Genomic DNA, 25,495 nt, shown 5'->3' with positions numbered 1-25,495 from the left:
GGTATGCATTAGGGCGTGGCTACGTCCTGATTGACCAATGTCCTCGAGATCCAGCCCTCGCAACCTATCGCAACCTCCCCACTCCGCCCATGGCTCCGCCCATGACGCCAACCATGACCCCACCTCATGCCCATATAAGTAGAATCTGTGTTTTTATTTTTCCCAGCATGCACCTGAAATGTTCAAGATGGTGCTGCCTAGATTCGAAACTATTGGCTTCCGAGCAGCAGTCCACAAACCAATGGGTGACGTCACGGATGTTACGTCCATTTCTTTTATACAGTCTATGGTTGCAACCTTTAAAGGAAAGTTCCAGCATGTGTGGAACTGAACAGTCAGTAGCTCTTCACCACTTCTTCTCCTGTGAGTCAAACAACTTTATGGATATTATTTGTTGGCTAGGAGTATAGATTTCGATTTAACATTTAGATTTATTTTTCACATAAACATTTTTAACAATTATATGTAACTATTTTTTTCACATGAATTTATGTCTCAAATGAAAGAAAAATGAACTAAATGTGAGAAAAGTGAGCTAATTATTCAAAATATATCAGCCATAAAAATGCAATGGAAATTTTACAATCAGCACCCCATATACAGTAGGAGATCCTGAAGGACAGGCTCACAGTTTTGTAAAGCATGTTTTAAACCAGCAGTCAGGTGTTCAGTATCCACAGTCTGTCCACACAGTCATTTAAAATAGATGTGAAGCTTATATGAGTCTTCATCAGTCTGAGTGATAGGGACTTTGACACTAAAAACACTGTAACGTTGAAACATAGAAGACTTGATTTGACTCATTTGGATGACTGAAGCTTCATATTAGCTTTAGATCAACTTTTAAATATTTTTTTGCATTTTGTATGAACAGGAGGAATGATTACAGCAAAAAAAAAACTATTTCAATGTTCTTTTGGGTGCCTGGTTGTTTTAAAACAGACTTGAAAAATTGTGAACCTGTCCTTTAATGTACTCTGTGAAGCTATATAGCACATAAGAAATAATACAAAATACAGTAAATATGTTGTCTGTACCTGATCAGAGCTTTCTCTCCAAAGTAGTCTCCAACTCCCAGGGTCTTGATTTCCTGTGGCTCAGCACAGCCCTCTGTGCTCTGAGTGACTATCACCTACAGACAGCAAACAACAAGAACTTTATGGAAGTGTGGGGTTTATTGTATAACCATAAGAGCCATCAGTCTTCACGGCTACATCATAAAAAGAAATCCTCATAACTACTATCTTATTAAAACTATTAACTATTAATTTCACTAAAACACATGGCAATAGATACAGAGATAATTTGACCCAGAACAGCCTTAATGGATTTTTGTGCATTTTGGGCCACTTAAGGAAAAGTCTTCAAATTCAGAGTAAAAGAACGACTAAAGTTTATCTCCTAAAGGACATTAAATCTTATTTTGAAATTGTCAGAGCCTGTTGTAAATGACTGAGGAGCTGCTGAGATCAGACACTTGAGATGATAATCAACACTGATCACAAAGTCTCACCTGACTAACAGCTCCATAAATGTTGGAGCAAATTTTAATGTAGGTATCATTATAAATTAACCACATATTTTGAATCTAAACAGTTAATTTCCCCCCTCAAAAAAATTGTTTAATTTTTGCTATCACTGAAAAAATATCAAAGGTTGCCAGAGAAATCTCACCTCTCCTTTTGCGATGATAAAGAAAGTGTTCCCCTCTTCACCTTCTCGGATAATATACTCCCCTTTTTCAAAATAGTCCTAAAAAGACAAATGGTTGGTTCATTGGCTTGTTCACTCCAATGCAATTTTAAACAATATATTCAAAAACTGACAGTGTACAGAATTTCAAAAGAAATGAATTAGAAAAGACTCACAACTTCAAGACAGTCAACTATCTTGGCTAGTTTCTCTTCGGGTAGTTCTCGCAATAGAGACACACTTACACAGAAAGAATACATACAAACATTAGATATAATGCAGTTGACAATGTGTAACTGCCAAACAATGTACTCAGCTGTCAGATTTAACAAAATGGGTTAAAAATGTAAGAAAACAATATGATACAATATACTGAACAATGTATGAGTATGAGCAACTATGCGTTATATTTCCTATAGCATGCAATACACTGGCCAAAAAAAATGGTCACACACACTAATATTTCTGATCTTGTATTGATGATGGGAGAGTCGGACCACTGTGCAAAGCCTTCTCCAGCACATCCCAAAGATTCTCAATGGAGTTAAGGTCTGGACTCTGTGGTGGACAAGCCATGTGTGAAAATGAAGTCTCATGCTCCCTGAACCACTCTTTCATTATTTGAGCCTAATGAATCCTGGCATTGTCATCTAGGAATATCCCTGTATTAAACATAGCCCTGAGTTCTACTGTTGTTTTTCTACAATTTGATTTCACCAAACGTTAAGCCACCAACTGGTGGAGTGAGGTAGAGAGGATGAAGAGGGAGGGAGCGGTGACAGTAAGAAGCTGGTGAATCAGATCAATAACACGTTATTTTCTGATTGTTTCACAGCGGTTACGTTCAACAATGAGTAATAATAACATACACACTAGCCGGTCAATTTACACTGTGCAGACATCCCAACTTTCCCGGAAGCTCCGAGGCCTGTACTACGAAGCTGGATTAACATACCCAGGATAACTCTCCGCTACCTCGGTTGATTTACCCAGACATTCGCAATCTAGGATAAGCGGTACTACGAAACTGGATATCAACTTGATGACAACTAATTGAACCCAGGGTTTTCCAATCTGGATCTCTGCACGCTTACATTAAGGGGAGGTGTTTGCAGTGTCTGACCAATCACAAACATGGAGAAACCCTGCAGAACAGACTACTTTACCATGGAGGAGCAGACAATTATTCTTCAACAATATGAAGAATTCAATCACATCATCCAGTCCAAAAGCCAGGAAGGAGTGCTGGCAGAAAATAGCTGACTCTGTTAATGTGTAAATTCATGAGATCATACAATATTAATTTATCAGACAATTTTAACGGACAGCACTCTGATCATTCAACGTCACTTTATTACGGCACAGACGTTTCAGGCAGAGTGCTTCCTCAGTGCCCTTCCACATTACACATTAAGTTAGTTTAATATTCAACATCCAAAATACAAACCTATTATGCTTCAACCATTTGAGTGAATGATGTCAAACCAGCTGTATAATATACAGACTAATATCCCTCACGTGCCTCAAGGATTATTTTTTTAATATATATTTTGGCCAATTAAAAAATTGCATCTATCCCTAAAAACTCTTTCTCTATAAGCGCTCCTCTCACGATCCGCACCAATGTTGACAGGATCTTCTAAGAATGGGCAGGCCATTTTCTAAGAGAGCTGATTGGTCAGGAGGTGGTGCTTTTATACTCATTGATCTCTTATCCAGAACATAACCTGCTCCGGAGCAGGTGAGCCGTTCAGCATCAGTTACCATGGTGATTTACCCCAGTAAGAAGTGAACCAGCTTCGTAGTACAGAAAACCCAGGGTTAACCCTGAAGTTATCTCGATAAGAGAAAATCCAGCTTCGTAGTGCAGGCCTCTTTTGTTTCTGGCTCGCATTCAAACACAGCAGATACAATGTATTTGTGCTGCTCGACAGGATTGAGATGGTTGTTAGCCTTTGTTGTTAGCCGGCAGAGCACAGCTAACTCACAACACATGAATTTCACCATCAGTCAAATGTTAAAGGGATAATTCACTCCTCATCTATTCACCACGCAGTCTTATTTTTTGTGGTTGGTTTTAATAACCCTACCCCCCCCCCCCCCCCCCAACGTAAGCGGTTCTTTCTTCTAGTCCTGCAAAGAACTGGTGCCACTCTGGAACCAGTTTTTCCAGTTCTTTGTCTGTGTGAACAGGAAAACCGGTTCCAAATTAAGCACTGGCCCCAAACCAGCACTGGATCTGCTTTGGTGTGAACGGGGTATATGGGTCGCTTCCTCACACGCGTGCAGGATCACGTCCAACAACTGGCAACCCGCGTGAACGTAGACTCTGGCAGGGAGGGAGTGAGAAGTAACAGCTCTCTCCAGTGTTTTAAACATGGGCTGCAGTATTATTTTTAAACACTTGGTGTCAGAGTTACATACTTAAATAAACTTTAAACGTTTGGTGAAATCAAAGTGGGGCACAGAATGGGCCCCTGTCGGGACTGAGAACGTTTTGTCCCATGAGGTCTTCTCAAGGACCCACAGACAGACCAGTGGATGCCACACTGTACTTGAAAGCAGAATACCATCTTTACAAACATGTCAACTTTCTTTAGTGTATACTTTCATCTTTCATGCTGAAAACATTAATTTCATGTCTTTGTACCTGCGCAGGAAGCTGAAGTACTCCTCATGTCTGGCCTGTGCGGTTTGCATCATGATAGTCTGGAAGGTCTGGCGGTCCAGGGCCCAGATGTGAGACTGGGACACAGCTGGATGAGAGTGGAAGCATTGACAACTCATTAAGCTCATCACAATGACATCATGCAAGTTAAGAGTCCCTCTGAATAATCTGGGTCATTTATGTATACACTGCATAAAACAACTACAATACCAAGTAGTTTATTTATTTTTTATTACTTATCACTAAAACATGATACTTTTTAGATTAGGTTTAAAGGTTTTTCAGTCTTGTCATAACTTCTGCACAATGTATTTGTTCCCGACTTTGCAAACAATATACTGTCTATGAAATGACTGGATTGTAGCTACAGAGAGCTACGAGAGTGGCCAAATTATCTGCAGTGCACAAATTATGTGCTTATTCACCTTCTTTTTAACAGTCACAAAACATCACTATCACTATCAATCTCACATGTTAAGTATGGAGCTAGAGTCAGGATGTGTTGTTTTTCCAAAAATAGATCCAGCATGTAACCCTGTGTAAAACCATATATACATACATTAAACTAACGTCATAAAGTGTGATTTAAATTAGCTTACATGTGACAGTATTCATACTTCTAGCATTCTTACAAAGCTCCAGTTTTACAAAGCATTATAAATCCACCATAAAACATTACAGCGTTTGTTCCGTCATTACACCATTTCATTATGATACTTATCTGTGTGGCATAGAAATAATTCTCTAAGTGCTGATCTACCATGTTCTTTAGATTGTGGTAATGTTTTATCCTTTTCCTGTTATTTTAGATAAATTTAGTTACCATTCCATCCTTTAGAAACTGAAATTGGTAGGGCTTGAAACAGTAAGAGGAACTGTAGGAGAACCATCATTTTAATTCTGTATATTGTCAGATTTTGTTTCATTTCATTTTCTTGATTCTGATCATTTCTAATAATGTCAGATGTTTATTTATACATATAGACCCACATTTACCTTCATTTTTATATCCTCAGAGCTCCCTTTATTCCTTTATTGTTTTCATTAGTTTTAGAAGTAAGAGTCCACAATCAATGCTATCTTATGACATTCCTGGCCATAGTTACCAGTATTTAATCATGCTGTCTGATCACTTCAGTAAGCAGTTCCATACACAAAGTGAAGATCAGTGCAGACAGTTGGTCCTCTCATCTGGTCCCTTCATGTGTATGAAAGCATCTTGAAGAAGTACCACTGTCAATCACTGGATAGACTGTGTTTTATACTTTAATTTTAACCATGAAACTTATTGAGTGGTTGAAAAACTTTTATTGTTGTGAAACTGTATCATCACATTACACTTCATTCATTACAGGGAATGCATCCTCCATGAATGATTCCCCTTACTTGGGTGTAACTTCATTGTTAGAATGACCATGGTGTGATCTGACACTGTCATTGTTCCAATACTGCATTTTAAATAGTTGATATATCTTTATTAAACATTAGCAAGTAATCCAATCTATTATATGTAGAGTTTATATTAGAAAAGTATGTGTGTTTTATTTTAATTCAAATTTTTTAATGCATGAATGAAATAAAAATGTATTCATACATTTGACTCTTTCAAATTAATATATTTTAATATGAATCATAACAAAACAGTATGACAGTCATGATGTATGTATGTTTCAGCCTTTGAAAACCTACAGTATATTAATTCATGGTACAGCTATACAAAAAAATTGAAAATGACAGCACATCCATACATTATGTAAGATATGGATGAGTAGTTTAAAAATATATTTAATATCTCCCCCAGTGGGTTGTCATCCGCTCATATGCTCACAGTCAGCAGGTTCAGATGATATGGATATGGTTGGTAAATACAGATAATGATTCACAGTTTAGCAGCTGGGAGTGAATACATGTATGTAATCCCAAAGGTTTTTGTTTTGTTTTGTTAAACACTGCTGTCACTCACCTTTCACAGTGGCTGTTCTCTTACAGTTGTACAGTATGGCCAGTTCTCCAAATGCTGTACCAGGACGCATGTCCCCCAGCAGCTTCCCATTCTGGATTACCTCTAGCAAGCCCTCTGCAATGCAGAAAAAACAACATGTAATCCGACATAATTTTATTATCTATATTTTGGTTGGATTCATGTATTTTTTGGAAAAAAAGGCAGAGTCTCACTTTCGGTCATATATTTATTTTTTTCTGTTGCTTTTTCAGATGGTAGTAATTTGTTTATTGGGACCATCGACAGTGTTAACCACTTAACACACGCCCCTGTTTTTTTTATGTTGTTAGCCTAAACGACATGCCCAAGTTGTGAGCAGCACAGATCCCACATAGTTTGAGACTCAGAGATGTGTGTGGTATCATTGGAAAGGAAACACTCTCAGGATTCTTGTAAAAGTGTCCGTGTGATTCTGTGACTTACTGACAAAGAGTGGCAGAGGTTACAATGATGGGGTTGTTTACTCGCCCATAGGTTTGCCTTTACAATGACATGTGTACAGACATTCAGGGACCTCTCAGCGGGATATAGACACAATGAGGCCACAGCCACAGGTCTTGGCTTCATGCAGTCCAAATTTGGAGTCAAAAGACCAAAAGATGAATTTTTCAGAATTATTTTTCAACAGGTATGTCCATGCGTTTTCCTCAGGTCCTTTTTGGAGACTCCAAATGGACACTTGGTTACCAAAGCTGTATAACCACAATCAAACACCTATAACTTCACATCCCCTTTGCCTACAATCAAAATCTTGGTCTTTAATGAAAGCTGACGCCATATTATTATTATTATTAATTAGGGCCCAAGCACTACAGTGCGAAGGCCCTATTGTAATCGTAGAGATTATTATTATAGTTCCTATAAAGTAAACGCCTATTTGACAGCCTAAACGTGCCTGAAAAGTCACCAAAATGTGCAATCATGTTCGGCCCGGCGAAAAATTTTATATTTTATGGTTTGCATAAATGGGCGTGGCAAAATGGCTCTGTAGCGCCCCCTAGAAAATTAAAAAAAGCGAGCCCCACCGCTGAGATTGTCCCAGACAAACGAAATTTGGTACACATATGTATCGTGTAAAGACGCACAAAAAAGTCTCTTGGACCCATAGCCTCACTCCTACAGGAAGTCGGCCATTTTGTATCGAATCTGCGTTTTTGCCGCGATTTCGGCGATTTCCACGCATCGCATTTGAGCGACCTCCTCCTAGGGATTTAATCCGACCGACTTCAAATTCACTCAGAAACATCTTGAGACATTGGAGATGAAAAGTTATCAAAAACTTTCTGATTAGGGATCCGGTTTGGCCGTGGCGGCGCCGACAATTTCCTTCACCATTCGATCCTTCGCCATGAAATTTCAAACCCTCATAACTTGACTCCATATGGTCTGAGATTTTCCAAATTTAATATGCTTGTTCAGTGTCCCGGTCTGAACACATGTACAGTCTCATATTTAGTGACAGTCATAGCGCCACCTACTGGCAACAGGAAGTCACTTGCTTCAGTCTTTCACTGATTACTCCCATAATCTTAAGTATTTGTACCTGAAATTAACTCAGCTGAGACATAAGACCTTGGTGATGCTACATTCTGCAAGTCATGATCCATCATCAAATACTGTTGCCATGACAACGCATTCAACGCCATGAAAATACGATTACAGTTTTCAGAGGCAAAGGATGCGTCCACGGTAACGAAACTCAACACACACGTCTGGAGTGGGATCATTTAACATCCTATATACTTCAATGGGATGGGCGTGACTAAACGGCTCAATAGCGCCCCCTTGAATATTTCAAAATTGAACCTCAGCCTTCCCGATTGACATAGAAGAATGAAATTCGGTAGGTTTATGTATCATCTCCAGACGCACAAAAACGCCATTTGGACCCATACCCTAAGTCCAACAGGAAGTCGGCCATCTTGGGAAAAATGCTATATTTTGGTGAATTTTTTGGTCATTTCCAGGCATCATATTTGAACAAACTAGTCCTAGAGATTCAATCCCATCCACTTCAAATTCACACACAATCATCTTGAGATATTGGAGATGACAAGTTATCAAAAGCTTTTTTATGGCTTCTTCCTGTTGGGCGTGGCTGTGCAAACAATTTCGATGCTTCGCCATAAAGCAGGAAGTCCTTATAACTCCTACCGACATTGTCCCGTCTACACCAAATTGATCACGCATGTAGAGGGTCCCGCCCTGAACACATCTATGCATCAATACTGCTTCATATACACAGCGCCACCTACTGGAACCAGGAAGTCAGCCTCATATGACAAACATTATCCGATTTACATGAAATTTACAGGATGTGTTCTCCACATCACACACTGCAACATGACATATAATTGGTGGGTGATCTCTAGCGACACCTAGTGGACACATGCAATGTGACTTAGCCCCATCACACAATGTTCATTAGGAGCCCGGGTGCCAAGAAGTCTACATGCCCGCTGTGTCTGCCGTGTGACTGCAGCAAGCACCGACATGCGCGTACGGGGCGGTGCGTGGGGGGGCTTGGGCCCGATCATCGCTGCTTGCAGCTTTAATATTATCATTATTATTATTATTACATATAACCACATTTTTTTGTTTGGCCATATCTATCTATCTATCTATCTATCTATCTGTTTATTTTGGTATAAGTCATATGTTAAGTCGAAGAAGAACCAACCGTGTACCAAAATGCCGAGTGCGTAATGATATATGGTTCAACTCTTTTACGCACCGGGCGCACGCCGGTTACGCTTGGAGTTTGTTTATGGACAGCCAAACTTAATAGCGCCACACCGTTGGAAACCTCAGACTATTGGCTAAAAGGTTATCAACTTCATTTCACCGAATATTTCCATAGGCTAGAACAGCAGTCAATCAAAGCCATGTCGTCATTGTTGTCGGTCACATGTCCTCATTGGCTTTGGAGACATGTACTGCCTAATCCTAAACACCGATTGGCTTGTGTGTGGTGTCGTCAGAAGCAGAAGAGGCTCACGGTCGTAAACATCTAGTCACGTGTACTCTGAGATGGACGTGCAGGTCAGGAAATGACGTAAACGGACCGTATATGGTTTGTTATTTGTGTTATTACGTTACTTGTTGGACTAAATACATGTTGACATATTGAGGAAAGTATTTCGGTTTTATGGAAACGGATTTCATATTTGACAAGAATGGATATTTGGCGAGCTGTACAGAAAGTGCTGAGTCATAAGATGATCGTTGTGGATAAAGGGAAGACTTTGAAGGTATGTAGGCATTATAGCTTTTCTTACTTAGCTCAGGGGCTAGCCGAGCTAATCGCTAATACTATTACGGCTGTGAGCAACCATATAATAGTACATAATGACTGGTCTTGAATGAATCAGGACAATCTAAGCTTTCCAACGATGTACGGCATGAATATATATGTTTAAGGGTTGGTGTTTAAAACATTCAGAAGAACTTGTGGCTACCTCCTAACATCCGTCCCGTCCCGTCGACGGAACAGCGTGCGTTAAGTGGTTAAATCATAAATGTTACCATTTTGATGTACTGTACTGTACTGTACTAGTTTATAGCTAATCTTCATCTCCTCCTTTATTGTGCAACCAATCTTATATATCTTCTGTGCATATATATATGAAGCACAGGTTCTGTTTCATTCAATGCAATGTAATGCAATTACTGGCTGCTGTTATAATTTTGCATAAGATTTTTGCCAGAGACAAAGACTCTTTACTCTCTGTTTTAATTTCTAAATCATTATTATTAAATCTTATTTATTGATTAGCATTTACTCTTTATGCTACTATCCCTCCACCTCAATGTCAGAGGGACTGTAAAATATATTTCACTAACAGTCAAAAGGCAAACATATTGAACCAGGTTTCTTGAGGTTATCAAGAAATATTTGACACAGTGAAGACTCTGGTGATGAAGTTGATGAAGTTTTTGAATTATAATATTACCTCCATGACCTTTTCTAAACTAAATAACCGCTGGTGTTTGTACAAAATGTCCAAAATCATACAAGGTAATGTCCCCAAGATCTTCAAGTCCAATCAGAGCTCCACATATTCTATTGAACTGACCTGCCAGTACATAGAGGTAGTTTCCAGGTTCCCCTTCCTGTATGACGAGCTGTCCCTTGGTGTAAACCTTCTCATACATACAGTCTACCATCTCCCTCATGTGTTGTGGCTCCAGTCTCTTCAGAAAGTCATTGTTCATGATGGCATCATTGATGAGCCTTTTGGTTCTGGGATGAAAAGACGAAGCAGAAACAGACAGTGCTTAGTTTACTAACCAGACTACAACTAACACAAGTAACATTATTTTCAAGTCCAAGTCTTAGCATAAATTAAATACAGTATTTTGTTGGATGAAAGGTTATGTTAGAAAACATGTCATGATATCCAATATAACATTGTCCCAGATAGTAAAGATACTATAAACTTTATAATAACCTTTCGTGTAAGCTTAGTGTTTCTGTGTTGCTCTTTATATCTTTGGCCTCATCCTTGAATATGAACAATAAAGCTTTGTGTCATTTGTCCATAAAACTTACTGCACATTCTATGTTTAAACATTGTAATGAGGCAGGATAATTTGATGTTGTCATGCTGCCTAAAGCAACATATGGTTTAATGTAAAACTACAGGCTAAAGAAATGTTCTCATGTATCTTCAGGTTTGCCTGTTCAACAAAATCTGAATATCCAGGAGAGGAGGTATCTAGAATTGGATGCTGCAATTGTTCATATTTTCAAAACATTTCAATAACATGTGTGGTCTAACTGTATAAATACTGTTCTGTTTTATCCAACATGGCCAATTAAATCTTGCAAATGTGGGTTCTGGCTCCAAGCCACTGCATTAATCTTTGCAGTTATCAATTTATTCTGCAGATTTCACTGAACATGTGTCTGTGTGTGTCCCTGATTAACACATCACACAGATGATGTGCAAGTATATTCAGTGAAAAGGAGGCTGCTGAATGGGCCTGAGAGTAGTGGGCAAGGGAGGCAGCATAGGTTGTCTAATTGAAGCCCATAATGACCCAGACCCCGCATGTAGATCCTGTGGCCTTTTGTGTACCTGCATGTCTTCCTATTATCCTGTCATGTTAATGCAGTCTTTCAGATCTGCACACAGTTGTGGGTGGGAAGGTATCACAGAGGCTTGCTATAGCTATCGCATGCGCCTGTCAATTATATCCCATTTGGTCTGATCACAGTTGATCAAACTGTTTAAATGACAATGGACAGTTTTTTGAGTGTACTATAATAAATGATGGTTTACAATTGTTTATAGTCTCTTCATCTTTACAAAGAACTGTCTACATATGTGCTTGTCCGGCTTGCAATTGATTGGATAATACCATATGTAAGGCACACAGTTGCAGTAATTACCTCTCAGTTTACAATGCTCCATGTTTAAATTATATATGTATATATATATGTATAAATGATGTAAGGATAGTCATCTTTCTCTTTGATCATATCTATATCCCTCCTGTTGTCCTTAAGTCAATTTTGCCCGTGGAGGACAAGAGATGTTAACTCAAAAATGGTGTGATTTCATGTGTAAAACCTGTTGGAAAGTTGGAATGAAGTTGTCTAAAATATCTAACACAGAATTGGGTGATAATTTGATAATTTAATTGGTTATTTGATATAGTAATTGCAAAATTTCTTTCAATAAGGTCAGTTTTCACCTTTTACTTTTCACTGACATTGTGCTCATGTTGCAGCCAATATCTGAAAGTTATTTTGTTACTCCCTAACCAATCAGTACAGAGTGACATATCCAGCCTTTCAGCATTATCTTTTAGTCAACACGGAAGCAGTTTCACGAGCAAGGGACACATCACCAACAAGATACGTTTTAACAGATTTATTGACAGAATTTGAATGAATTGTGTATTCTTGATGCGGAGTGATTCTTGATGCGGTGTGGGGAGGTCGGATGAAGGATCCGCCGCTGCGCCAGGGCAGTGACGAACCCCCAGGAACCTATGAGAGAGGAGAGAAGAACAGAAGAGAGGGCGGGGGGGAGGGAAACTCGACAGCGAGAGTGAACGAGAGGTCTGTTTATATAGGAGCTGGAAGGGGTGTAATTGGTGTGTGTTCCCCCTCCTGAAACTGCGCTTATCAAGCTTCGATTCACGAGCAAGGAACACACATTATTTATCATTATATTGTGTGTGATTACATTGTATTTTAATAACTGTGCAGCACTTTGGTTCAACAGAGGTCGTTTTGAAATGTGCTTTATAAATAAACTTGACTTGACTTGACTAACAAATCACCAAGGAGATACGTTTTAACAGATTTATTGACAGAATTTGAATGAATTGTGTATTCTTGATGCGGAGTGATTCTTGATACGGTGATTCTTGATGTGGTGTGGGGAGGTCGGACGAAGGATCCGCCGCTACGCCTGGGCAGTGACGAACCCCCAAAAACCTCCAATTATTTGAGATGTGCTCGTGCGGATCTTAGATCGTTGAGTCTGAGCAGATATAGAGATGATACGTTAATGAGGCGTTAATAGTGATAAGTCCAAGATACAAGCAAGGCGATATGAGCATCGCTTTGAGGGTCAGGGCGATGTGAGGAGTTTGGTATCCTGAGTGAATGGTGTGTATGCAAGTGGACAGCAGTTCGGCGGTAAGAGAAAGCCGTTTGGCTGGTTCTTGGCGGAGGAGACCAGAGAGAAGTGACTTACTTGGGGATGGTTTATGGCTGGGCTGGGATTACCTATGATTAGTTTGGAGAAAAACTAGTACCGCTGAGGTAGGATTTGATAGTAGGCGTTCTTATGTTCATGGCAGAATGAGTATAGGTGATGTAGCAGATGACGGTGGTGAGATAGAACGAGAGGAAAATGATGTTGTTTCGGTCATGAAAGTGTTGGAAATTATTCCAAGCTGTCCAGTAGGGTGTAGAGTGTAGAAGGTGATAAGCTGTTAATGATGTAGTTTTGGAATTCGATGATCAGGAGTATTAAAGATGGATTTACAGATTGAAAGTCAGTGCAGAATATGGAGGAACTGGAGTCGGCAGTGGTTTGGAGTGCAGAGCCAAGTTTCTGAACTTCTGGAACATAAAATGAGAGAGTGAGCGATGGTATTATGTTGGCCTGGGACGTGGGCGGCGCGGAGGATATATTGGTTAGTGACGGAGTGCCACGTGAGCGACGCATGAATGGCATGATTGAAGGGGAGTTGGAGCGACCTTTGTTAATGATGTCAACGACTGAGATTATAAGAATAGAATAAGAATGGATTAACTAGACTATTCGTGTCCCCATAGAACGGCGGCGGCTACTATGGGGTAGATTTCGAAGAGGTGGAGGAAGCGACCTGGCAATTGTCCATGAGTTCTGGGGGCCATTCTGATGCTAACCATCTACCGTTGTAGAAACCCCCAAAATCAGCAGGAGTGGCATCAGTGTAGCTGGATGTCAAGGGAGTTGGTCAGTTGATCATCATAAAAGAAGTCGATACCGTTCCAGCTAGAGGGGAGGTGGAGCCACAAGCAAAGCTCGGCGAGACATGATTGGTTGGAAGGAAGGCGGAAGCGACGGAACTGAAGATGCAATAGACAGTTATGTAGTTATGGTGACGAAATAGGACAACATATATGTTACTTTGAACGTGTGACAGGGGCATTGATAATGAAATGGTAGAAGTGATGAGATAGGACGAAGTGTAGGTTACGTAGAACATATGAAAGGGGCGTTGATAATGAAATGGTCGAAGTGACGCGAGAGAACAACAAGTAGTTTACGTTAAACGTGTGAAAGGGGGTGGTCTCAGCTGGTCATTTGGCGGAGAACGATGCATGGTTCTGTCTGATGAAGTTGCGGGAGTAGCACTTGGGGGCAATGACATCCCGGTGTCACTGCCCGGGAGAAATGAGCTGCAGGGATCAGTGTAGTCAAATATGGGTTATCCTGGTACCTCGATGATGAGACAGCGGGGCGCTGGAATCCCGGTGGCGGATGTTCCGGTTGAAGCAGAGAGTTGGCAGCTCTCGGTGCCAGGAGCCTTGACTAGAGCAGGCTTCTGTGGAAACTAGAGCAGGATGTCCATGATAAAAGCTGCCTGCTGTCGAACTAGGCGAGCCAAGGTTGGATTGAGTATACGGCGGGGTCACTGACATCAAACATCCTGGTTGAAATGAAGTGGTGCAGATCTAGTGAAAAACAGCAGAGGTCATGGCATCCTGGTGCTGATGTTCTGGTCTAAGCTGAGTGCTGTGATTGGAATGAAGACACGGCAGGGGTTGTAGGCATCCTGGTGCCCGATGTTCCCGTTGGATCGAAGTGCTGTGGTTGGACAGATAAACAGCATGGCTTGCAGGCATCCTGGTGCCTGATGTCCATAACTAAGCAAAGTGCTGCTGTTAGATTTAAGGAAACAGCATGATCGCAGGCATCCCGGTGCCTGATGTCCCTGTCTAAGCAAGCGCTGTGCTGCTGTTGGATTTAAGGAAACAGCATGGGTCGCAGGTATCCCTGTGCCTGATGTCCCTGTCTAAACAAAGCGCTGCGGTCGTAGTGAGGAAACGGCATGGTTGCTGGTATCACTGTGTCCGATGTTCCCATCTAAGCAGAACACTGTGGTTGGAGTTAGAAAACCATATGGGTCGCAGGCATCCCGGTGCCTGATGTCCCTGTCTAAACGAAATGCTGTGGCTGGAGTAAAGAAAACCGCATGGGTCGCAGGCAACCTGGTGCCTGATGTCCCTGTCTAAGAGCGGCGCTGCGGTTGGAGTGAGGAGACGGCAGGGGGTGTTTATGACTCAGACGATAAGAATATATATGAATTTCAGGTTAGTTGTATTTGTGATGAATTGTGTTAGTAGCTTGCGATCCAGTGCTTTTAACGTGGACGACACGGAGTGATTTCGGTTAGTATTTGTGATAAGCTGTGTTAGTAACGTGCAATACGATGTGTTTAATGGCAGATGATGCCTAAAATGACGATTGACTCAGTGTTTGTAATGTGCAAGAGTGTGTAACGGTGTGCAATGGCAAAGTGACGTTAGAGTAGCTGCACGAGAAGCTTGCAGCTAGTATATGGAAAAGACAATGTGGAAGTAACTTTAAATTAATTATGAATCTTTACTACGAAGTAGTGGAGATGGATAACATATGATGCAGGACTGATGCCGTTGGTATAAAGGCCATAGACTGTATAGAAGAAATGGACGTAACAACGTGACGTCACCCATTGGTTTGTGGACTGCTGCTTGGAAGCCAATGGTTTCTAATCTGGGCAGCGCCATCGTGAAAATTTCAGGTGCATGCTGGGAAAAATAAAAACATGGATTCTACTTATGTGGCATGAGGCAGGGCCATGGGCGGAGCGGGGAGGTTGCAATCAACCTGTCAATCACGACGTAGCCATGCCCTAATCCCTGCTTTATCAAATATAAAATCAGGGATGGCAAATTTTTACAAATGAACATCATACTGCATTAAAGAAGGCTTTAAACTAGCGATTGAGACCATAAACACATTTTGAACGTTTACTGAGGTTAGAAATCAAGTGAGAAGTTGGTGAATTCTCCATTGACTTGTATACACCGCGTTCCAAATTATTATGCAAATGATATTTTTCTCAGATTTTCCTAAATAGTCAATGAGAATGACAGTCAGTATAATTTTCAAGTCATCAACCGTTAGAGTATAATTTGAATTTTATTGAACAAACGTCCCAATGATAACAGTATTTTTTTCAAAAATAAAAAACTCAAAATGCACTGTTCCAAATTATTATGCACAACACAGTTTCAAAACATTTTATAGGTTGTAAAGAACTGAAAATGGTCATTTGTTGAATTTGCAGCATTAGGAGGTCATAATTACTGAAATCAAAATCTATTTCAATAAAAAAAGCATCTTAACAGGCCAAGTTACATGTTAACATAGGACCCCTTCTGTGATATCACCTTCACAATTCTTGCATCCATTGAACTTGTGAGTTTCTGGACAGTTTCTGCTTGAAACATCGGATCAAGAGAGCAGCTGCTAAAATGCCATCATGAAGCAGCAAACAGGTATTCGAAGCTGCTGATGCCTCTGGAGTCCCACGAACCTCAAGGTGTAGGATCCTCCAGAGGCTTGCAGTTGTGCAAAAACCTACTATTCGGCCACCCTTAACCAATGCTCACAAGCAGAAACTGTTGCAGTGGGCCCAGAAATACATGAAGACTAATTTTCAAACAGTCTTGTTTACTGATGAGAGCCGTGCAACCCTGGATGGTCCAGATGGATGGAGTAGTGGATGGTTGGTGAATGGCCACCATGTCCCAACAAGGCTACGACGTCAACAAGGAGGTGGGGGAGTCATGTTTTGGGCCGGAATCATGGGGAGAGAGCGGGTGGGTCCCTGAAGGTGTGAAAATGACCTTGGCAAAGTTGGAAGAGTTTCTGACTGACCACTTTCCTCCATGGTACAAAAAGAAGAACTGTGCCTTCCGTAGCAAAATCATCTTCATGCATGACAATGCACCATCTCATGCTGCAAAGAATATCTCTGTGTCACTGGCTGCTATGAGCATAAAAGGAGAGAAACTCATGGGGTTGTCCCCATCCTCCCCAGACCTCAACCCTATTGAGAACCTTTGGAGCATCCTCAAGCAAAAGAGTCAGTTCACATCCAAACAGCTGCTCTGGGAGGCTATTCTGACATCCTGCAAAGACATTCAAGCAGAAACTGTCCAGAAACTCACAAGTTCAATGGATGCAAGAATTGTGAAGGTGATATCACAGAAGGGGTCCTAGAGACGGAAGTCCTTTTGACACCAAAACGATAATACTGACAAGTCTGAGTAGAATGAGTAGCGCAATACTACGGCTGTGGCCGTGGGGCTACAGGGCTCTGTGATGTCATGCGTGCCGATCCGGGCGATGATTGGCTTAGACGAAAACCCGGAAGGCGGGAGAGCCAGTGGCTGTTGTTGACACTGAGTAAACAATGAAGCTTTAGTTTAATGTGGCTGAGGTTGATAGGGAATGTATCCTATGCAGGAACCATTGGCAGTTCGGTCGCTGATGTCGGGGTCCGTTTGTGGACGTAAAGGCGGCCGGACGGATGGTGCGAGTTCGGTGTGGTGGAGAATTATCTGGACTGTTGAAGCAGCTGAGGAAGGGAGAGTTGAAGCTGCTGCTCCAGTGGCTTTGTCCGTTGTTTCCCTGGTTTTTTGCCCTCGCTAGTGGAGGAGAGGAAGATTTACCGGGAGTGTCAAATCAGGGGAGCATGAGTTGAAGAGCCTGCGAGGCCGGCATGTGCCCCACTGAGCGCAGCGGCTCCGCCGGGATGCTTGGCTGCGGTCTGCTGCTGGGTGACGAGAGGAGAACCGGTTTCCCATGAATCTTCAGTCAAGTCAGACGGGTTGATCTGCAGTTCATGATCCGTGGTGAGTTCGCTCTTGGGGTAGTAATCGTAGCGTTTGTTCAAGTTTTGTTGTTGCAATTATGCGGGAAGTTCGATCTGCTTCTGGGATGACCATGAAAGCTTGACTGAGACTGCCTCCATGTGAAACTCGAAAGCGAGAGTGAACGAGGGTGGAGATGTAAGGTCTGTTTATATAGGAGCCGGAAGGGGTGTAATTGGTGTGGCTTCCTGCTCCTGAAACTGCGCTTATAAAGCTTCGATCCTTGGAGCAGTTAAAATGAATCGCAACAATTAAACAAATATGCTGATTTCTGATTTTTTTTTTTAATAGACCTTATTAGAATTGTTGGACAAATCATAGATGGGGGTGGTAGGTCAGAGGTTTGGAACCAGTCTATCTTCTGCTCACCTGAACACTCCACACTGGACCATACTACTGTTCCTTTTTTATAACCCTACTTAGTTTAATGTGCATGCCTTTCTACAGGTATATCATAATGCCACATATAATGCCACTTGCAGACAACAATTGATTCATACTTAAAGTCTGAAAATGTGTTTGCAGAGGTAGGCTGTCCATTGTCGAGATCAGAAACTGAAACAAGCTTCTTTTATTATAGACTGTGTCACAATGGATGATGAACGATGCAGCATTTGGGATGCCGCACAAAATCCCACCCACCAAAAACACATTCTTTTGCCTTTTCTCGCAGAGTTTGCCAACTTTTACATTTGACCGTTGGGTTTTGTGCTCAACAGAAGGAAGCAGCTCAATTGTCAATAATGAAAGCTGCAAGCAAAAATTATTACAGGTAATAATTACAGTGAGACATTACTTTCTGCATTATGCTGTAAGTATGCTGGGCACATTCACCCTCTCTCTGCTGAGTGAAAGGGGAAAAGAAAGAGTCCTCTGATTAAATATCGAAACATTCATTGTTGGTGCTGCCAGTAGGAACAGTTAGGACAATGAGCTATGATTGTAGTCTGCAATGTCTCTCAGCCAGGTCAAAGCAAGAAACTATTTTAATATCCAATCCGACAGTGACCATGTGGAGAGACAAAAAATAGTTTGTTCCTATCTTAATGTCCATCAGGAGATGTAAAATGGAGGTGTCTGAATTATGTTGCAGGAATGGTTTTATAAACATTAGGGGATAAACTAATGTAAGTCACCATGCTCTTTTATACCTACCTTTCAAGTTTATATGGTGTGACTTTTTCTTACTCAAAAATAGATGTAGAGAGTGTCTCTTTAACTTACTGTGAGTCTTTGCGGATAGGTTTTGCGATGGAGATGTGTGTAGCTCTGAACCCCCCGCAGAAGTTGTCTGAGGTGGGTTCAGCAGAGACACCCTCTTTGGCTTTGAGTCTACGGTGGACCTCTACAGCGACCCTGTGGAAGCGGCTGGGACACTGGTTAATAACGCTGAAGCGGCGGTGGCTGTGATGGCAAAGGCTCTTTGGCGATGGGCCCAAACTCTTGTTGTAGCCGATAGCATCCTGGAGCTTGTCAATCTGGGAGATCTTGGCCTCCAGTTCCCTTTGGAGATGCTGCAACTGAAGCTCCTGGGCTTTAAACTGTTGGTCCCGGCGCGCCAGCTCTGTCTCTAGGTGGGTGATCCGCAACCTAATGATTAGAATCGGTTCAGACTCTGAGTGCACATGAAGGCAGCATCACAAAACCAAATTACTGTATACAAACTTTTCACTGCATGAAAGTACTGTCTAAAATCTAATAAGAAATGGTGAAGCATGGTTCATTAATCATATTAGTCAATAAAGCTAGTGAAACATAGTGAAATGTGCCGAAAGGTGGATCCCTATAGAAGTTGATGTTTTGATCTATCATTAGGGCCTGCAGCAGGTATCACGTTGTGCCATCGAATATCTACTGAGTCCTCTGATATGTGACACTATTCTCTTGACCTAATCTAAGTTACTGTACCTTGAAGCTGCCTTTAAATCCTACTCTTAGAGCAGATACTAAATGCCTTATATCATATACACTGTATCTGTTAAACTACATTAGCTGGCCAAACTGGTTTGATAGGCAGCTTTATATGACTGTCACGAACAGCTTAATGGCCCGGCCTTCATCAATGCTAATCTAGTTCCACTGGTCTTACAGACATAAACAGAGCCTTTAACAGAGGTTTAAAACTCCAAGGTCCCTGAACTGTCTTTCAAATAAAGGAGAATGGTTTGACTATGAAGTTGTGAGTAAGTGTATTGCATTACATTGTCATAAACAATGTGTCAACCTTTTATATACTACTTGTAAATGCTAAATGGGGAACTCAAAGTAAAGTGTTACCAACAAAACATATAACTATGACACTGGCGACCACTGTTTGTTTCCCATTTTCATTCCCTAACCTAACCTAACCTTTGCCAAGTAGGTTCTCTTTTAACCACAATAATGAAGGTTCCCCTTAACACAGCTATTTTACAGCAGCTTAATTGCTTAGTCTTTCCCTAACCTTAACCAAGGAAACCCAAACCACGATCTTTTGCCGACCCTTTAACACATTTTTGAATGCAAACCTAACCAAACCTTAACTACAGCAGTAGAGAATCTGAATATGTTGAAATCTTTCATAAGAGTGATTTCTTTTTGGAAGGCACAGACAAATGTTATTTTGCTGACAAGGTGGCCAGCTCAGAAAGGTTTGCATTAGGGGTGTGACGATACACTCAGCTCGTCGAGACGAGACGAGACACGATATTGGGTTCACGAGATCGAGACGAGACAAGATGAGGAAAATATATGACAAAATGGAAATTGAATTGGAATGTTTTAACGACTCATTTTTAGTTCTACTTTCTAAATATATAATTATCATATGCAATATGCAGCACTGTAAAAGGTTTCCCCATATAGATATTTTATAGATGGATAATTTTGGTATTTATGGAAATAACAACCGTAAATACAAAAGTTAGATACAATCACAAATACTAAAAAGTAAATTATAAAGAGTAGAAACAATTCTCATACATAAATAGAAATTAAATTAAAGCTGCAAGCAGCGATGATCGGGCCCAAGCCCCCCCACGCACCGCCCCGTACGCGCATGTCGGTGCTTGCTGCAGTCACACGGCAGACACAGCGGGCATGTAGACTTCTTGGCACCCGGGCTCCTAATGAACATTGTGTGATGGGGCTAAGTCACATTGCATGTGTCCACTAGGTGTCGCTAGAGATCACCCACCAATTATATGTCATGTTGCAGTGTGTGATGTGGAGAACACATCCTGTAAATTTCATGTAAATCGGATAATGTTTGTCATATGAGGCTGACTTCCTGGTTCCAGTAGGTGGCGCTGTGTATATGAAGCAGTATTGATGCATAGATGTGTTCAGGGCGGGACCCTCTACATGCGTGATCAATTTGGTGTAGACGGGACAATGTCGGTAGGAGTTATAAGGACTTCCTGCTTTATGGCGAAGCATCGAAATTGTTTGCACAGCCACGCCCAACAGGAAGAAGCCATAAAAAAGCTTTTGATAACTTGTCATCTCCAATATCTCAAGATGATTGTGTGTGAATTTCAAGTGGATGGGATTGAATCTCTAGGACTAGTTTGTTCAAATATGATGCCTGGAAATGACCAAAAAATTCACCAAAATATAGCATTTTTCCCAAGATGGCCGACTTCCTGTTGGACTTAGGGTATGGGTCCAAATGGCGTTTTTGTGCGTCTGGAGATGATACATAAACCTACCGAATTTCATTCTTCTATGTCAATCGGGAAGGCTGAGGTTCAATTTTGAAATATTCAAGGGGGCGCTATTGAGCCGTTTAGTCACGCCCATCCCATTGAAGTATATAGGATGTTAAATGATCCCACTCCAGACGTGTGTGTTGAGTTTCGTTACCGTGGACGCATCCTTTGCCTCTGAAAACTGTAATCGTATTTTCATGGCGTTGAATGCGTTGTCATGGCAACAGTATTTGATGATGGATCATGACTTGCAGAATGTAGCATCACCAAGGTCTTATGTCTCAGCTGAGTTAATTTCAGGTACAAATACTTAAGATTATGGGAGTAATCAGTGAAAGACTGAAGCAAGTGACTTCCTGTTGCCAGTAGGTGGCGCTATGACTGTCACTAAATATGAGACTGTACATGTGTTCAGACCGGGACACTGAACAAGCATATTAAATTTGGAAAATCTCAGACCATATGGAGTCAAGTTATGAGGGTTTGAAATTTCATGGCGAAGGATCGAATGGTGAAGGAAATTGTCGGCGCCGCCACGGCCAAACCGGATCCCTAATCAGAAAGTTTTTGATAACTTTTCATCTCCAATGTCTCAAGATGTTTCTGAGTGAATTTGAAGTCGGTCGGATTAAATCCCTAGGAGGAGGTCGCTCAAATGCGATGCGTGGAAATCGCCGAAATCGCGGCAAAAACGCAGATTCGATACAAAATGGCCGACTTCCTGTAGGAGTGAGGCTATGGGTCCAAGAGACTTTTTTGTGCGTCTTTACACGATACATATGTGTACCAAATTTCGTTTGTCTGGGACAATCTCAGCGGTGGGGCTCGCTTTTTTTAATTTTCTAGGGGGCGCTACAGAGCCATTTTGCCACGCCCATTTATGCAAACCATAAAATATAAAATTTTTCGCCGGGCCGAACATGATTGCACATTTTGGTGACTTTTCAGGCACGTTTAGGCTGTCAAATAGGCGTTTACTTTATAGGAACTATAATAATAATCTCTACGATTACAATAGGGCCTTCGCACTGTAGTGCTTGGGCCCTAATAAAGTATCCAATTATAAAATTATATCATACTGCTAATAAAAAAAACACAGAAATAAAAGTAAATTGCACAAATCCTGTATCACATAAATACACAAGTAGAACAAAATATAAATTGTGTTAATTTTAAATTGTGTTGTGTATAATTTGGTAGTGTGACTCATTTTACTTTTGGCATCATTAGGCTTCCATAGCTGCTAGATTCCTCCGCTCCTCCTACCTCAGGCTCAGCGTAGTTAACCTGCTCCTCTCCTCCTTTTATACTTCTGACTGAGATCTAGGTAGAAGCTGCAACAAGGTTAATGATCATCAACATTATAAAAAGAAGACATGACGTGCAGATGAGAGATAGAAAACCGATCGTCTTTTTTTTTTTTTGGTGTGCCCCTTAATTATAGCTTCGCGAGACAAAATTCACTTTGACGAGAAATGTTGTCGCGTATCGCGAGATCTCGTCACACCCCTAGCTTGCATGTTGTCTTAAAGAATAATGACAAACATCACATTTGCCATTGAGCTTGGAGGACTATTTTACCCCAAATGTATTTAAAGACTGACTTTTTAACATTTCCATAACACTTTATATATTATTTGTACAGTTTTCATAAGACCCGATGACAGCCCAACGAGGGGATGGTTTATCCAGGTTCATCACAGCTTATTTGAAATCCCTGTCACAAGCAAAATCTCTACAAAACCTTGCCTGATCACAATGATCAACACATCCTCATAATTAAACAGTTATAGATCTAAAATTCAGCGATCTAGAATTACGTTTAAACCATGAAGCGACTGTAGTAATGCACTCCAGAGCAACTCATATCACCATAATATGCCACTTTCCAGTGTTACAAATCACTGTTATTAAAATAATGATGTTTTATGGTGTAACAACACTGTGGTTAAGGTCTGGTTAGGTTTAGGCACAACAATTACATGGTTAGGGAAACATTATGGTTTGCGTTAAAATGGTCACCTCAAATGTGGTTTACAGTTCCTTATAGTTACACAACCATCATCGTCATGGCAACAGAAAACACTACTGCATTATGGATTTTAAAAAAGTCTTGACTCGCGGTAAGAAAACATGACAGTTGTGGTTGGAAGCAGGAAGAGAACAGTGCTCTCATCTATCTATCGAGACATCCACCATCCTTCATAAGGCAAAATCATCCTACTAAGACATCTTATATTGATGTCATCTGAACAGTGTCACTTCACCAGATCATCATTGGCTAGACGGTGTAAATGTAGAAGTGTAAATTTGTTTCATGCCTGAAATTAGACCTATGCTGTCATTTTCTTGTGAGGACAGGTTATAATGCCATAAGCAAAACATATGGGCTGTCACATTTCAGCAGTGAAGGTTAACAAGCCACAAAGAAAATAACTAATAAGTAGATCATTACTTTATTTGACAATTTTACTACTCTTCATTGTGAGAATGTGAACTCATTATGTTCACATGATTTGTATAATTTACTAGCCACCACAAACTGTGTGGGGGTTCAATTTGTTGCATTTTCTACATGTACACATTAATACCCTACTATTCTTATATTGATTATTAAATATAGTTGCCTTTTTAGTACTGTTACTCATACATCATTATTAGTATCTATTGTAATACCAAGTAGTTCTTATTCCTAATGATTCCAGACTGATGCTGTACAACATACAGAATTCACTGATCCTATCTTACAATAAATAATAATATGTGACTCTTACCTCAGGATGTCTGTGTTCAGGCAGGGTGGATCTGTGTGGATGGAGGCCGGGCAGCTGTTCTCCTCAGCTCGAGGGGCTTTTATTGAACCATTGCCCATGGCCAGGCATTGGCTGGCCACCATAGGAATGGTCCTCAGGTTCAACTCACAGCAATGACTGACTTAAGAGGATGCTCTATAAGTGGGCAAGCTGCTCTTCCTACGATGATATCTCCTTTCTTAAAGGCTATAAATATTCTACAGAAATTAAAATGACAAGCACTGTTCTCAGTTATACATGTTAATATGAATAAAGGTGTTTCAAATGTCTTGTGTTCAGGTTGATACAAACCTGTTGCAAATAATGCTGCCTTGAATCATCTTTCGTAAAATCCCATACTAACCTGTGCACATGATTTTTTTTTTTTTTTTTTTAAAAAGCCATATTATTGCTTGTTTTTATCCATATCTTGGAAACTTCCAGCACAGCCTGCAACTGTCACTGTACTATTACTACTACACTGTACTATTATCATTATTCCAACGCAAGCCTTTTTTGTTTCATGCAACCCCAACATCTATACTGTCACCTGCAAAGAAAAAGAAAATCTTTCATTATTTACCTACAGAGTGGCTGAGAAACGCATTCAAAATGATAATCCACCTGCTGCCAAACACTGACTCTGTCATTACTGCTCCATAATGCCTCTACAATTCAACTGTGTCTTGTCTGTTTGCTGTCTTCAAGCAAAATGACACTCATCTATACTGGGAGGGATCTTCTACCATTTCCAAGTGTGTCACCAAGAAGAGGGTTTGCTGATCAAGTGGAAGTGTCTGGCTACCCCTGGTGGTCTAATGGAGTATGACATTTTAAAAGAGACTAGGATAAAATATTATAATACCAATACTTGAGATATTTTAGATTTTATTTGTGTTTTAATTATGAATCAAAAAGCTCTATTATCTATCATGTTCTCACTTTCTGACTTACTCTGAGCAGTAAATACAAACCTACCACTCTCTACAGAATACTTTAATTCTGGCTGGAACACTAAGTATAGACCATCCAGTTGCATATTGTCAGTGTACACTACTTTTCAGAAAGTGAGCCTATTTCGTCTGATCATATCAATTTGCAGTGTCATAAAGCATACAATTCCCACATCCAAGAAGTGGATACCAGCAGATTTAGTATTTTTCTTTCAAAAGTGACTAGAATGATTAATTGATGTTAATAAATTGTCTGCCATTTGTC

The 25,495-nt window shown here is 40.7% G+C and overlaps 1 protein-coding gene across 1 annotated transcript in view; it reads right to left on the bottom strand.

Moving 5' to 3' along the window:
* LOC128373173 (cGMP-dependent protein kinase 2) overlaps positions 1–24,448 on the bottom strand; it is a 41,628-nt gene extending 17,180 nt beyond the window's left edge. The window contains exons 1-8 of the mRNA XM_053333458.1: positions 24,260–24,448; positions 19,021–19,386; positions 10,439–10,605; positions 6,324–6,437; positions 4,343–4,448; positions 1,869–1,932; positions 1,675–1,752; positions 1,038–1,132 (exon numbers count right to left, since the gene is read on the bottom strand). Coding sequence (XP_053189433.1) covers positions 1,038–1,132; positions 1,675–1,752; positions 1,869–1,932; positions 4,343–4,448; positions 6,324–6,437; positions 10,439–10,605; positions 19,021–19,386; positions 24,260–24,381 — 1,112 coding nt within the window. The 5' untranslated portion in view covers positions 24,382–24,448. The remainder of the gene's footprint in view (positions 1–1,037; positions 1,133–1,674; positions 1,753–1,868; positions 1,933–4,342; positions 4,449–6,323; positions 6,438–10,438; positions 10,606–19,020; positions 19,387–24,259) is intronic.
* Positions 24,449–25,495: the final 1,047 nt, after the last annotated feature.

This window comes from Scomber japonicus, chromosome 14 (genome assembly GCF_027409825.1).
Source record: "Scomber japonicus isolate fScoJap1 chromosome 14, fScoJap1.pri, whole genome shotgun sequence".
Classification (NCBI taxonomy): Eukaryota; Metazoa; Chordata; class Actinopteri; order Scombriformes; family Scombridae; genus Scomber; species Scomber japonicus.
Note: the sequence above shows the minus strand (reverse complement) of the source record. Positions and strands in the feature narration are given on the sequence as shown.